This window comes from Dysidea avara, chromosome 1 (genome assembly GCF_963678975.1).
Source record: "Dysidea avara chromosome 1, odDysAvar1.4, whole genome shotgun sequence".
NCBI lineage: Eukaryota > Metazoa > Porifera > Demospongiae > Dictyoceratida > Dysideidae > Dysidea > Dysidea avara.
In genome coordinates, this window is record NC_089272.1 from 1,950,898 (window position 1) to 1,967,158 (window position 16,261).

Genomic DNA, 16,261 nt, shown 5'->3' on the forward strand with positions numbered 1-16,261 from the left:
TTTTTTTTGCAGCTGAACTCTCTACATGGTGGTAGCTTTGTAGCTGAACTCTCTAAAAGGTGACTTGTTCTAGCTGAACTCTCTACAGAGTGATCTTTTCATAGCTGAACTCTCTACAGGATGATTTGTTTGCAGCTGAACTCTCTACATGATGATTTCATTGTAGCTGAACTCTCTACATGGTGATTTGTTTGTAGCTGAACTCCCTACAAGGTAACTTCTTCTAGCAGATCTATCTACAGGGCAATTTGTTTGTAGCTGAGTTCTCTACAGGGTGTTTGTTTGCAGCTGAACTCTCTACATGGTACACTGTTAAAATGAAAAGTAACCACAACTCTCAAGGAGTTCCCAGTGTAGGGAGGATTTAACACCCCTGGAGAGTAACCATTACTCCAAAGGAGTAACTGGGGAGTAACACATGCTCTGAAGGTGGTGTCACTTACTCTTCAGAGTAATGGTTATTCTCTTCAGAGTGTTGGTTACTCTCCATGGGGTGTTAAATCCTCCCTACACTGGGAACTCTCAGAGTGGTGGTTACTCTTTATTTTTAACAGTGTAGTCTCTTTGTAGCTGAACTCTCTACAATGTGACTACTTCTAGCTGAACTCTCTACAGGGTGACTTGTTTCTAGCTGATCTCTCTACAGGGTGACTTGTTTCTAGCTGAACTCTCTACAGGGGATTTGTTTGCAGCTGAATTCTCTACACGGTAACTTCTTCTACCTGATCTTTCTACAGGGTGATTTGTTTGTAGCTGAATTCTCTACAGGTTGACTTGTTTCTAGCTGATCTCTGTACAGGGTGACTTGTTCCTGCTGAACTCTCTACAGGTGATTTGTTTGCAGCTGAACTCTCTTACATGGTGGTTTCTTTGTAGCTGAACTCTCTACAAGGTTACTTCTTCTAGCTGATCTCTCTACAACATGACTTGTTTCTAACTGAACTCTCTACAGTGTGATCTGTTCATAGCGGAACTTTCTACAGGGTGACTTGTTTGTAGCTGATCTCTATACAGGTTACTTGTTTCTAGCTGATCTCTTGAATTCTCTTCAGGGTGACTGCTCTATTAGGATGACTGCTCTATTAGAGTATCTCGATCTCGCACTTGCTGCACCAAGTTGGATTTCGTGTTATAACTCCGTGGCTTTAAGTCTGATTCTTCTACACCATTGAAGAGCCTTTCTAAGATGATTACTCCATCTATACAGCGATTTTCAAAGCATTCCCCCTAGCGGTTTATCTGGTAGGCGTGGCAAGTAGTCGTTTTTTATTGGCTAATCTCGATTGCGTAATTGTTACAGACTGTTGGTTTTTTCGTTGTATCTTCCTGGTTTTTAGCTCGATTTCTTTCAAATCACAAAAGGTTTGAGGTTCAATAGTTAACCTATTCACCCACCGATTTTCAGCTTCTTCCCATACGCGGTTTACCCTGTAGGCGTGACAACATATTGGTGTTATGTTTCGTGAATAATCGATCATAACTCTTCCTGTTTATCGTATCCTAGCCAAAGTTGGTACAGAGATGCGCCTTTATACCCCCCTTCTGTGTGCCAAATTGCAAGGCTATCGGATATGGCGTTCGCGTTTTATAGCAGTTTTTGTAAGTGTGCGAAAAGAGGAAGAAAAATAAGAAGAAAAAAAACACAAAGAAACTAAGCCAATTTTTGAAGTCGCATATCTCAGGAACACTTGAAGCGATTTCGCTCTAATTTGGAATGTGGAGTGCTGAAGGTGGAGGGAGTGTCCACAGCAAAAATCGTCTTGTTTTATCAAGGCAGCACAGAGCTACGGAGGTGCAAAAATTGCGTTTTCTTTCTTCCTGTCAATATACTCACGGGTGTTACGCGCCGGCTTCTTGGTCCGCACAACACACTACCGTGTGTCTTGATTCTAGGAAAGCAGGAACAGAAAGCAGGAATAGGAATGACCAATGGAAAGACAGGTTGGATTTTGAAGCGCAATGCTTCTTTGTAGCATTGTTGAATGCTTCTGCTATAATGTTCGAAATACTCTAATAGAGCAATCACCTTTATTAAAACACTCTAATGAAGCAGTCAAGAATGTTTGGTTAACTATCTCACACACTTAAAGCTTGTCATAGACTAGGTATATAGACTGACTAATTCACCAACGTAACACTGAAAGTTAGTTACTCTTTGAACCAAAATAATTTTAATCATAAAGAGGTTCTCAAAGCATTGTGGTAGTTAAATGACAGTCCCTGTTAAACTGCTTCAAGATAAGAGTTATATGAGATAGACAGCAGTTGCCTGTCAGGCTGAAGCAAAGCATCTCCTCCCCATGACTGTCTATTTTGTCCTTAGTCTTATTATTAAAGCCACCTCAGCTTGACACATACTACAGCTGTTACACACCAACGCTGAAACCGGGTCTCTACTGCTGACCCGGATGACCCACTGACCCGGATGTGACCCGGATTAATTAAAGCCGAGACGTGTTTCAGCTAGTCTCGAGCGAGCGAACGAGTCTACATTTTGAGCGTTCCATTCGTGTTGAGTAAATATTGCAACTTCAGCCTAGCTGTAGGTTGAAGACCAAAAAAAAAAAAAAAAAAAGGGTCTTCACCTACTGACAATAGCTACCCCTCACCATAGATACCCTCAGTTTCGTGCTACATACTACACTTACTAACAAATGGGCGTGGCTGAGCGTATGTTGGTAATGCGATAAGTGGGCGTGGCTCACGAAAGAGCTACGCGATAGCGTTTATAAGTTTCCACGTCGTCAAACGAACAATTTCGTTTCTCACGTGATCCAATCCGGGTCAGACCCGGATGACCCGGATGACCCGACCGGTTTCAACGCTGTAATACACACCCCATGATGTCCCTATCATGTGTGCATGACTTTCGTCCATTGTCAGTTTATTAGACTACTTTGTAAACTTTTTCATGTCCAATGGGTCAGAATATTTATGGTTTTAAGAGAGTAGGTAGCTCTCAGTGTTGATGGCTTGGCTAGTCCATGTACCTATAACCTAGTTCTCTCAGTGATGGGATAGTTAATAATATTAAACATTCTTGACTGCTCTATTAGAGTATTTCATTGCAGGTAACTGATGTATTTAGAGTGATTTGGTCATTAGTAGAAGGATCTAACAATGCTACAAGGAAACATTTTGGTGTAAAATCCAACCTTTAGATTCACATGATGACCTTTATCAGGCATTTTCCGTCTGTAATTCCGATTCCCACATTTCGTTTTAGTCTAGTTCCCGTTTTCCTAGAATTCTACTTACCTGCATAGCTCAGACAGTGGGGGAACAGTGGGACTTTGAAAGAACATAATGTCCAGCAAATCCAATTGGGCTGGGAGATTATATCATTTCTGCCCAACTGGGATTACTGAACATTGTGATGTTGGTAATCGTGATGTGGTGACATCATGTGTATTAGTAAGTATGAATGGTGACACGTATTATTACTGTTGTGGCAGATGGAAAACAAGCCTACACTTCTGACACAGTTTATTGTGTGAATAAATCTTACTAGTTAAAAGCTTAGTTGTCAAAAACTGTTGAATTTCTAAGGATACTATTACTCATTCCAGTATACTGTTAGGGTGATGGGCCTGCAACTCATCCTTCTAGATAGAGTCCAATTGGTGGTGGTAATATATCCTACCAGTGCATGAAGTACTTTGTGTAAGCTCTACTTGAACACATCTGATGAGCTTTGTTTAAATCCACTAATTAGAATACATAATGTTGAACTATATCATCACACAAGTGCTCAGGTAATGATCCACCATGGCCAGTATTTCATCTTGATGTGATAGCTATACCATGGCTGCAAGGGATTTTGCTGATATATGCATCCAAAACCCAAGGGCTGTAGATGTAAAATCCCAAGCAACCATGTTATAAGTGATATTGTTGCACAATCACCTAATTGGTGAAATAACCACCCTATTTGTTTTATACACTTCTATCTGATGATCAATCAGTCATGGTTTTAAATGCATGGGCTAATAGCCCTCAGAACATTATTCATGTGTCATTATGCTTTATACACAACATTAAAACTTACAATTGTGGGTTTGAGTTTTTTTCAATTTTACTCTTTTGCACTAATTAGGCTACTATAGTATTAAGTTACTATAAGTAAAGTATTTAGGAGTATATAAGTTACTGACCTCTTTTCAATATAGTGAAGGTCAAATTACAGAATTGTTTTTCAAAAGGAAAGGATTTGGCTGTACTAGTCAATGATGAAGGATCAATGTTAAATTTTATATCAAATGTATATAGAATAAACATTTAGTCTTGGCTGCACTAGAAATCAACAGTTTTAGGTGCTACCTTTATGGATACACACTTTTTGTACAGCCAAGCTGTTTTTACCATGGGGATCACTGTATTCAGAGGCAATTTCTTTATAATACATGCGTGGTCTATTTATGAAATGAAAAATGATCAATTTGCATTGTTTATTGGTGTGCCTAAGAATTTTTGACAGTGAACGACTCGTAAACCCCATACAAAAGTACGAGTAGCAAATGCAGCTCAAACTTTAACTCACCACTAACACTACGGATTCAGCTCCTCTTCCAGCTATTATGCTATACAGGGAAGATGTACTGGTAAGTGGTCAATTTCTGAGATTTGCATTTTTTCTACATACATTAGCTTGAAGTTGTTCACCATCATGGTGTGCTGAAATGTGTTAAAATATCACATGTTATTAGAATGTTTTTGGCCTCGAATATAGTCTATTGTACAACCAGTAGTTGTGTAATAGATCAGTAGTTGTGTAATAGATCAGTAGTTGTGTAATAGATCAGTAGCATAAAGAATATAATACCAAATCAGGAAAAATTTGTCATCAAAAAATTTTCATCGCTGGCTGTATTGATGAAAATTTAAGCGATGAATTATTTTAAACTATACGAATAATTCGCGCATACAAATATTAACGTATAGTTATTCCATCAAAAATTTTTCATCCATTATGCTAGCGACAAAAATATGTTGCGTCGAATTTTAATAGACGAAAATTTTCTACATCAAATTTTCCTGATTTACGGTAGGCCTAAGAACATGTACTAACTGGAAATGTGCTTCCTGCTGAGCAAAGGTACCAACATACATTTAATGATCTTGCTGGTGATTGAAGCTGTGTGGAACTGTTCTTTGACACCACTAATAATTATAGAAAAATTACTGTCCATCATCTAAAAATTTAATGCAGGAGTTAGCTAGAATTGGAGACTGTTTTACACATCTGATGTTACTGTCAATCAATTTTACTATAAACTCTACTAATTTTGTCATTATTAAATTTTGTGGTGATATTAACATCATGAAAGACATTTTGATGATGTTAATCTGGATTTTTGCAGACACATCTTATGTCACGTCTTGGCTGTGTATGATGTGATTTCTTTTTCAATACAGGATTTGATGTGGTTGTTGCTGATTGTCCAGCAAAACACAATGCGTAAGATATACTTGTATGAAAAACAATATTAGTTTTGTATTATCACAATACATAGTTATGGGTTGTGCTGTAAATCAGGTGAGGAGTATGCAGCCTACTACAGAGCTAGGGAAAAACACCAAAACAAGGAGGGGTGAGATTATTATGAGTTCAATTTGGCATTGAATGTGATGATGGTGTTCCCCAGCTACCAATGGTTCTGTCATTTTGATGATGATGCTTATTTGAATGTTCCACAATTGGATCAACTATTACGAAAATATGATCCTGATCAACCAAATTATATTGGTAGTAAGTGACGTTTTAAGGCACCAAATGCTCCTGTAAGTATAGTCAGTATTTGTGCATTGTCTTCACCTATTTTGTTTACATTACAGATTGATTTTATAAATGGTACAAGTGTTAATCTACAGAGGCTGAATTATGTATGAATGTCACTACAAAACAACAATTTTATTTAATTCGAATGTTTGGTATAGACAATCAAGCAGAGAACATACAGATTCTCAAGTGGTGCTTTCTACTGCATTAGTAGTGCAATAATGACAGAGGCTGAAAAGTTTTTGAAGTACACACATACTTTTGTGAGGTGATGATGTCAATTAACATGTGTGTGTTCTCTAGTGGTAAAAAAGCATTTGATAACAGTTGTAAATTATCACGACGTGTAGATGACTGTACTATTGGATTTGTAATAGGTAAGGAAATCACAGTATATTGTAATGTCAATACTGTTCAATACATAATGCACAAGCCAATATTAAAATGTATTGTTATTAACATCATTGCAGCCATTTAATTGCCGCCACTTTGATTTCACAACTTTCTACACCCAGGCTTTTTGAAAGCTTCATCCTTTTTATACAGCTTGGCTGTTTTGCATGGGTTTCAGAGGTTTCGTGGATTGAAGACAGAATTTGTCTAACGATTAATTATCTACTAAGGCTACCATAGTGTACATTCCTTTAGTACATATCAACACTGGGCATGCGTACTGTCTAAAGGACAGCAACTAACAAATAAATGGAACACCTGTCTAACTTTGATTGCATGTATTGTTTCGAAGTATGTTTGTGTGTACTTGTCAAGTACAACACTTTCTGTGGATCCAGTCATTTTGTAGATACAGTATTGCTCAAATGTAATGTTGTCTCGCGAGAGTGCAAGCGATTAAAAAGCTCACTAATTAAAGGGCATGGTACCCATTTCGCTTGCAAGTATTCATCCAATATGATTTGGGATGAATACTCATGAACGAAACAGGTGCCACTCCCTTTAATTAGCAAGTTTTTTAATTTCTCGCACTCTCGCAAGATGACGTTACATTTGAGCAATACTGTACGTACACTATTATGTATGTATTCAACAAATATACCATAGAGTCTGATTGTTAGGCGCATCTGCCTAATAAAATGCTGCAAAAAGTTAACATATGTATAGTTGTCAAGTGCATGTGCCTACTAAATAAACCTTGTTGTGATTATTATGGATTCATTCTCTTGGGGGTGGTGTGATATGCAGTCACTACATGTACAAATATTGGGAGTCCAGTTCTATGCAAATCCTTTGTGTGGAGCATATTGCAGATAACTGGTAAAAGTAGTGAAAGGCATGTTATTTTTGGCCCAAATACTTCGCTGTATGCAATTTTGCACCTAGTGCCATTGTCAAACCTCCTCTTGTATAGCTGCATCTCATGCAGGAGCTCTGTGTTCATCCACACACATTTATCAACCATGATTAAATACAAGGAACAGATATGTGCTTAACAAAAGTAATCTGTGCTTAGTACAGATATGCATTTAAAAATCAGACACTACGGTAATGTACAATTCTTAAATTGTGTGTAGGTATCTTTTTGGGGCACAACTTTACTAGTGTGGATGGTTTCTATGATCAAAATTTTAACAAGAACAAGAGCACCCTACAAGAGGCATTGCATTTTGTAAGTTATCATGTACACAACATGATTGTGGTAAAGAGTTTGTATCTCTACTCTACAGATCGCCTTCAGTTACAGAACAATCAAAAAAAGCAAAACCGTTCTTCCCATTGTTCCTGTTGAACCAATGTTTGATGATGATCCCTCAAGGTAATGGCATTAGTAATATCTTTGTACTGTGAAGAAACAAACCGAAAACACTTATGTGCCATAATAATAAGTACTGGTAGTAACAGCTGGAGCATGAGTGATGTATATGTTGGGCTTACACACCAACCTCAAAACCACATTTATCCTTATAGATTTACTTCTTATACTGAATCCACTTGTAAAATTGTTGTTTCTCAGTTGCTGTTGACATCCCTTTGACAAGTCTCAAGTTTTGATAGCTGCAGTTAGCCCTGCACTCCTGGCCTTTCATTTAGGATCCAGAATTTATTTGAGCCTGGCTGTAATACAAATAAATAATAAATATGAAGGGCTTCATGTTTACCGTAAACTTTATGTACAGGTGATGAACTTCTCAAATGACTTTGATAAACTCTGAATGGTTGTTTTGTGACTACATATGTGATAATCTTAATGCACTACAATGGCTTATGGAATTCAAGGAAAACAATATCTTGTGTGCACACCAGTACAAGCTTGACAATATGGAAGCTAACCAGGATCTTTAAGTACATGATCTAGGATTTTTAAAAGGGATTGTGAAATTTTATTGCTACATTGTATTATAGCTAAAGAATAAAAATAAAAGGGTCTGTCCCCAGAAATTTTAGAAGCTCTGAGACTGTTGGATTTGAAACTCCTACAATTCAATACTTTAAACTGTGCAATAAAACCAGCTAATTTTAGGGCAAAAGTTTCCTATCATACAATACAATAGCACAAGTGTAGCAACCTGACCTTAAATATTAATTTTCAGAAAGTTGAAATACCCTAATATAACTGTCAGTTATTTTAATAACAGTATTTGCCCTAAGAATTGGCCTCACAAAGCTTTTGGGGAAGTAGAATTTCGAGGAAAATGGGAAACAGAAAGCAGGAATAAGAACAACCAATGGAAAATTCCTGATAAGGTCATCGTGTAATATACAAGTTGGACATAGGTTATATTTTACAGAGCATTGTTCAGGTCCTTTTGCTAAAACGATTGAAACACTCGGAGCAGTCATCTGCATTAAAACACTCTAACAGAGCAGTCAAGAATACTTTGTTAACTATCCCACCAGGGACCCACATTGATGGCCAGTGAATTGATGAACTATACTGTCAGAAATTAGGCATAGCTATAGACTGGCTAAGTCATCAATATTGAAAGTTAGCTACTCCTTTGAAACTATAAGCATTCAACTATTAAACATTTGACTTCTTATCTGGAAGCAGTATAGGTGCAGTTTTCAAAGCCTATAATAGGCACTGTCAGTTAACTAGATTACTTTTGTTTTCATCAGTTTTAATTTATTTGATGGGAGTATGCATGTAGCACCGGTATGCTTGTCGAGCTGTTTACCCCCCCTGGACCCCAAAAAGAGAGCATTCTTTGCATGTTGAGAATGTGCTTTGTGCACTGATTTGACTATCCATCTGGGCCAGTGTCCTTTATTTGAAAATACATATCTATGCAATAGTGTAGGAATCGTGAAAGTTTGACCTTTCCACAAAAATGACATGAAACCAGTTTCACAATATCTTCACAATGCATTGGTAGTAATGATTGTCATATATACAGTGCAGTAGTACTGTATATTGGGGATCATGGTGGTTTTGGCTACTTAGTCCAACAATATTACCCCAAAAAAAAAACAGCCTCACATTTCCTTTATAACAAGTTGGCAGTATTGGTTAGGCTCATAAACGTCTTCGGAGCGATCCTAAACCCTTCCAACAAGTTTCTATGAAATGTTCTATTTACTGTAACAGAATTTTATGCTGACTGACTGACTGACTGACTAATATAGTAATAGTATAGCAGCACAATTCAAAAATTGTACACTTTTCATAAAACCATGAAACTTTCTACATAAGTAGTACTCCTCCCAAAGTGTATTTTTTGACATATTGCCGTCACAGATTTGACCTTTGGTGACTATTTTTGTGCAGAAATTTTGATCATTTGTGTCTTTATCTCCCTGAAGATTAAAAGACTTGTTAAAACATGGTGGTTAGTGTCGTACCAATTCCCGCTTTTTAGGCGGAGCCAGTATCCAACATTTTTTGCCCTATTTTACTGATAATCATAACTGATACCTGATTGTAGGTCTCTACAAGTTACACTTGTGTATACTCCACTTAGTAAAGCCAATGCTGTGAGGTTGTACAACCTCAACTCAAGGCCTGCTAATCTGACAAGTGGGCTAGGCTCCAGCCATCACTGTTTATTATAGGGTTGCATGGCTTTGTGGTTACCACAAAACATAAACAAATTACCTAAGTACACGCCAGTTCCTTTAACATCGGCCCTCCCAGTGGTATTGCAGCTGCTGAAACTGAATAGGCAACACAACTCTATACAATAAAGGTCTTGTTGCATGTACTTGGTTATTATTTGAAGTTAATAGGTGATGTCATTCCAAAGTTATGATCATTTATATAACCCATCAATTTGAGATAATTTACCTCCCCACAGGTAATTTACACCCCAGGAGCAGATAATCTCAAAGGATTTGTAGCTGTTAAAAGTGATCATAACTTCAAAATGGAGCTACCTATTAAAAACCAAGTTGTTTCGTTCAACAATACCTTTACTTTGGTACTACAGTGGAACCTCTCTTAACAAACTCCCCGAATTAAGGACATGATAGAGAAAACCTCCATAACAAGGACAAAAATTTTGGTCCCAACAGGTCTGGTTGATACATTTTTTACCTCTGAAAGAGGAAAACCTCTATATTACAGCAAAAAGTGGCCAAAGCTTTTGGGTCCCAAAATGTCCAAATAGAGAGGTTCCACTATATGTTTTAACAAGTTTATTAGTGCCTCAGGGAGATAAAGGCATTAATTATGAAATTGCTACAATAATGGCCATAAATTTCACCAAAGGTCAAATATGCAATGGCACTATATCAAAATATATCATGAGTACCACTCATGTAGAATGTATCATAGTTTTATGAAAAAGTGCACAGTTAGGCATTTTGGGGGCTATGTCACTATACTATAACTAACCAAATGATGCAGTATAACTCGACAATGGATAAGGCTACGGGGTTGATTTCTTCACCATTCGACGTTGCTTTGTCCAGAGACGTGTCTTTCACCAACCACAGTACATGCTATACAAGCATCATGGACTTCCCTTTGTCCTCCTTTGTGTCCCAGTTCTTTTCACTGACAATGCAAGGTGATAGCATGATATGGCTTCCCTGTGACTGTGGACTAGCCATCATGCTTATCACCAATATTTCCGTAGCAACTGGATTGATTGCAGAAACGCTTCTCATACGATTCTTTGTTTGCAATGCTGTGTAATGGGCGGAAGGAAAATAGCTGAGTACGAAGCGTAATGGCTACTTTAGTAATTAATTGTTGGGGCACAAGAAATTAATTTTACAGCATGCCTGGCACCATTCTTTCTTTTGATACAGCATGCGCAGGTTCAGTAGTCATAATTATGCTATAAAATAGTTTACAAACCAGTATAATGAAATTTGAAATTTAAAGGGATCAAAGAAAAATTTGTGAAACAAGGCAATAGTAGTAAAACAAGATAGGTTGTCTATACCTGCAGATATACTAATGGACATTAAATCCCTAATTCAGTCATGGTTATGGACTTAAGTACATTAGAAAATGGTATGCATAAAATGTTTTGATCTTTGATAGATAATGACATGAGGTCTTTAATATCCACTAGAAGATCTGTCTTTCAATCATTGATTTGCTATGCTCTCCCCAAGCTAATAGCCTGCAGGGGGCAAAGTCACCCAACCTGACTACTTCCTTTTATAAGCATAATTCGATTAGGGGAGGTAACATTTAACATTGTAACTACGTTTGTTAGGATGAAAGGAATAGTCCAGTAATATCACGGAAATTCTCTAGAATATTTTAGGCATCTTTCATCTTCTATTAAAATGTAGATGGACTTTTCCAAATGCCTAAATGGGTAAGCTTCTTTGTTGAATGGTTATTATTTGTATTGCGCGCATTCAACTCACATGTGTACAAAGTGACTACTAAGACCCATCAGCAATTGAAAACGAACAACCTCACCACCACTCGAGACCTGACTTCCATTGTGCGATTTAAATCAACACAATCACATGATTTCTCGCATTATAGTAGCTAATGACATTTGATGAATTCCTAATGTGTATGGCTGCACCCTAGTGCACAGTGCAATGAATATGATGTGCAACCGCCAGAATGCATTCCAGTACACATTACTATAGAATATCACGTGATTCATACTTATCAGCAATGCGTACCTCGAGCGATGAGTTGTAAAAGTAAGAGATACCTAGTGTTATATACTGAATTTGTAGTTTGAGAACTGGGGCCCTGGTTTTAGAGCTTTGGGGCCCCCCTTAGCCCAGGGGCCCTAGGCAGCTGCCTACCTTGCCTACCCTTAAGGCCGGCCCTGGGCATGTTTCATCTTCTATTAAAATGTAGATGGACTTTTCCAAATGCCTAGATGGGTAAGCTTCTTTGTTGAATGGTTATTTGTATTGTGGGTGTGAAAAACCAAGCCTGGTTTTATACTGCTGTTGCACCATAAATGCAAGATACAACATCGTAATCATTCAAGCCAACTGTTGTTAATGTACCTATTCTGCATACTGCTGTGATGCCATGGAACATGCAATGGTAGCAACTGTTTGGTTTCCTTGTTGAGACGATTATCTTCACTATAGTGTCCATCTTCAGGAATCAACGATAAGGTTCTAGCTTCAACTTCTCTTCAGCTCATCGATAAAAATATGTTCCGTCTTCCAAACTCATACTATGATTGTGTGACAATTTTAAACTGACATCTAATCCAATCTCACAATGACTCCACCTATATGTCCATATAAAATGCTTTCATTTTCTAAGTCAGTTAGAGACCATGCCCTCAGACCTTCATGTTTTAAAATGTCAGCTTCACCTTGGTTTTTAAAATCCTCATGCTAGGTAACTTGACTGTCTAAATTTTAATTGGGTTTCAACCAAAACTACAAACCTCATCTAGATCTGCCACATGCATGTATTCTTGCATTATGTTAAAATTCTATTAGTTGAATATTCTAATGGGGTTACAAGAGGATATTTGGGGCGAGCCTGAGCGAGCCCCACACTAGCGAGTCAACGGTGTAATGGACCCGTTTACAAAAAATTACGATAAGAAACGGAGTCAATGTGTAATGGACCCGTAATACGACAATAAATTACGATATAAAGCGGATACCTTACACTTGCTCCAGCGTAATGATTCATATCACGATAAATCAACGGCGTAGATTACTGCCTTCCCATATTTGGCGATGTGTAATGGACCATATAACGGGATTTACCGGCGTAGATTACTGCTTTCCCATATTTGGCGATGTGTAATGGACCATATCACGGGATTTACCGGTGTAGATTACTGCCCTCGTTACTGCCCTCGTTACTGCCCAGCCACGTGCAATGGATGCAGATGAACGCCTTCGACGCAGGAGAGAGCAGTACAGGCGTAGAAGAGATAGAGAAACCCCTGAAGATGCGGAAAGAAGAAGGTGTAGAGACAGGGAGTATATGAGACGGCGAAGAGCAGGGATGACAGCGGAGCAGAGGAGAATTGAAAGAACTAGAAATGCACTGCCCTCCCCACAAATCCCTACGCAATTTAATGTTATAATTGTAACTATCATATTTATTTCACCTTTATAGCTAATTAACACATTGATTTCTAGCAATTTATTTCATTCTTATTTGTACCGAGTACCAAAAAATCTACGTGCAACTAGCTATACTATAACAAACTAAGTGTAATAGCTAAAGCATGTCCAACTTCCTAAATTCCCAAATAGCTTATTATGGTTTCTTTTAGATCTCCTTAGATCCTACAGTTGACTTATCAATAAAAGCATCAAGCTTGTACTGATACAGGTAAAATCCATCAGCAATATGAACTATTCATACAACTCGTAAGGTCTATAGTAGTTTGCACTGCCATCAATACTTCAAAGTCATCAGGCTCGCCCCACGATGCTGTTTGCATCTGTCTAGTATAGGGATCTTATGAGAGAGGTTACTATATAGGAGGATTATACTTACATACGTGTGTGTGTGTGTGTCCACAGGTTCTTATCATATCACTGTCTACTCTACCCCAGTGTGTCATGGTGTAAGAAATCTACCTCATCAACTGGCTATCCACATTTACTAACCAGTAATGTAACAGTGCAACAATGAACATTCAGTATGTATCACAATGACCAATTACTCGTATGCCTTCCATTGTGGTAAATTTGATAATAATAATTACATAACCAAGTAATAATAATAATAAGAACGTGACGTCATAAATAATTAAATAATTAATTAATTAATGTCCAGACGAAACTGCGTAGTGCACACAAGAACACTCACCGGAATTGAGTTAGACGAAACCCGAACGTCAAATTGAAGTGAGCGTTTTTTCTCCGTTGCCTTCGTTAAGCAGGACACTTTTCTAAATAGTGCCTTTCTTCTACCAGTAACTCGTTAGTTACCACCCGTAAAACTTGTTAGCGTGCCCCAGTAACTAGTAAGGCCGGTTTGTAGCTCATAGCAACCAATTTAAATGCGTTGCGCCGCCTGCGCGTTAAACCTGGAACTTGTCTCCTATGAGGGAAAGAACTATTATTGGTGGAAACAACGATATTTTCTTACTTGGAGGTTAGTTCTGTGTAATGTACTGCAACTATTACTTTACTGCAGATAGTTTTTAGGGTATTCCATTTGAGTATTAAAATGCGCAAAAGCATTAGAATACACTTACGAGATTTTAGCCTAGTCAGTAGCGGCATAGATAATAGACACCCCATATGTAGGGGTGTCTATTATCTTTGGTAGAGGCAAGTCTTATTATTGGACCATATTTACAAGTCTGTGCTATTGTCCACTGATACTACGCTGTGTGGTCTGTTATTTAGTGACTAGTCCATAAGTGGCGACTTACTATTTATTGCTACTGTACAAGCATTGTTTAGCTAAAAGGTAGCAAAACAAAATTTCTATGGTAAAAGACTCTGTTTACTGTGCTCAGGATTGAGTAAGGGGCACCAAGAAATAGTTTATTATAGAGCAGTTGTTCTCATAAGACTTGTTTATGTTTCATGTTCTGTAGACATGTCAGTACTGTGCATATTGTACACTAATGATGCAGTCACATGTGTCATAAGATAAATAATATGCTTTGAACATTTGCTTTTACCATACCTTTGCAGTACTGGATGTGCAACTATTGTACATAACATGGCTTATAGCTATTATAGCAATCAAACCAAGCACTGTAATACTGTTAACACTGAGTAATAATGATTACAATAGCAGTGCAAATGTAAGCTATTCAATTTGTGGATGGTAGCAGTGTTAGTGGAGTATGTACTAAGATTCTGTCTTATAACAGTGCTGCCTGTTCACGTCTCGAAACTATCCCAAAGATTCACTTGCAAACAACTATAAACTTGTTACTAACTACTCACGTAACACTAGTCTATATATCGCATACATACAGTATGCTATAGGATACTAATATAGTTATGTTCTGGTTAAATGTCTGTTGTTGCATATAGCTTGTAATGTATGACTGTGTACAGTGCGTATGTATGATAACTTACAATATGTGACTGTCTCAGCGAAAACCTGTCTAGTTTGCACAAGCATGTGCATTGAGAAAATTGAAACTTAAAAAAATTTTTTTCGTTACATTATGCATGCTACAAGAAAATTATGCAAGTTTTTATCGGGCCAGTACACGAAGAAGGAAAATCTAAATCGATTAAACTATACACCATCTTACTCATGGAGAGTTCAAAAACATTTGTTTCATTTCTGTAGCCCCAATGGTTTGCGTGTCACGTGAGTTTGTTTACGAAGCGGTAGACGCAAACAAAATTATTGCTATTCTTCAACAAAGCCGCCTTCATACGCCTACACAAAAATGAATGCAAGGCTAAAACTATATCTTGGTTGATCTGCCAATCCATGATGAACATTGTAAGCTAAATTTCAACTTTGTAGACTAATCCAAACGGAAGTTATGGCTACGAATGCAAGCGCCTGTAGTTTATTTTTAGTAGTCACTGTACAAATCAATTTCCTTGTTCTTCCTACTTTCTAGCACTGTAATTCCAAAACTACTCACCACAGAAAGCTGAAACTTTGGTGAATCATTCCTTGGACAGTGCAGATAATGCTGAGAAATTAAAAGGATATTCAGAGGTTGTGCGAACTAGATGGGTTTTCGCTGAGATGGTCACATATGTGACTATTGTATATACATTCAGTGAAATCAAGTAATGGATCTTTCTTTAATATTGCTGCTTCTGTGTTGTGTTGGTTGATCCATCTGTAATTCTATAATTTTTATAGTATACTGTAGCATTGTTACAAAGTTGTACTGAGAATAAAGCAGATGGGGTTGATGATGGTCCTATTCAGTGTCACACATGGTAATGGGGACATTAGCATTAGCTTTATATAAGTTGACCATATAATATTATTATGTATGTACACTGTGCAGGGTTGACGCTTGTTATCTGTATAGTAGTGTTGTAAACTGGTATGGAAAAACTGATTATAACTGGTATTGTCTTTTTCCCACTCACTTGGTAAACTTCTGCTGACAAGTGATAATGTCATAGCATAACCTCAAAGCATGTGTAAATGTCGTGTAACAACAAAATAATATT

The 16,261-nt window shown here is 37.5% G+C and overlaps 1 protein-coding gene across 1 annotated transcript; it reads left to right on the forward strand.

Moving 5' to 3' along the window:
• The first annotated feature begins 3,806 nt into the window (after positions 1-3,806).
• Positions 3,807-13,823, forward strand: LOC136252467 (beta-1,3-N-acetylglucosaminyltransferase lunatic fringe-like). The gene is made up of 9 exons (XM_066044903.1): positions 3,807-5,458; positions 5,514-5,591; positions 5,646-5,781; positions 5,836-5,883; positions 5,938-6,026; positions 6,083-6,156; positions 7,309-7,403; positions 7,462-7,550; positions 13,667-13,823. Exons 5-9 carry the CDS (start codon positions 6,001-6,003, stop codon positions 13,776-13,778), a joined length of 396 nt encoding a protein of 131 aa, XP_065900975.1. The 5' UTR covers positions 3,807-5,458; positions 5,514-5,591; positions 5,646-5,781; positions 5,836-5,883; positions 5,938-6,000; the 3' UTR covers positions 13,779-13,823.
• Positions 13,824-16,261: the final 2,438 nt, after the last annotated feature.

Coding starts and splice junctions, on each gene's coding strand:
- LOC136252467 (XM_066044903.1), top strand. CDS start 6,001: ATGACAGAGGCTGAAAAGTTTTTGAA. Junction 6,027..6,082: donor GAGGCTGAAAAGTTTTTGAA/GTACACACATAC, acceptor TGTGTTCTCTAG/TGGTAAAAAAGCATTTGATA. Junction 6,157..7,308: donor TACTATTGGATTTGTAATAG/GTAAGGAAATCA, acceptor AATTGTGTGTAG/GTATCTTTTTGGGGCACAAC.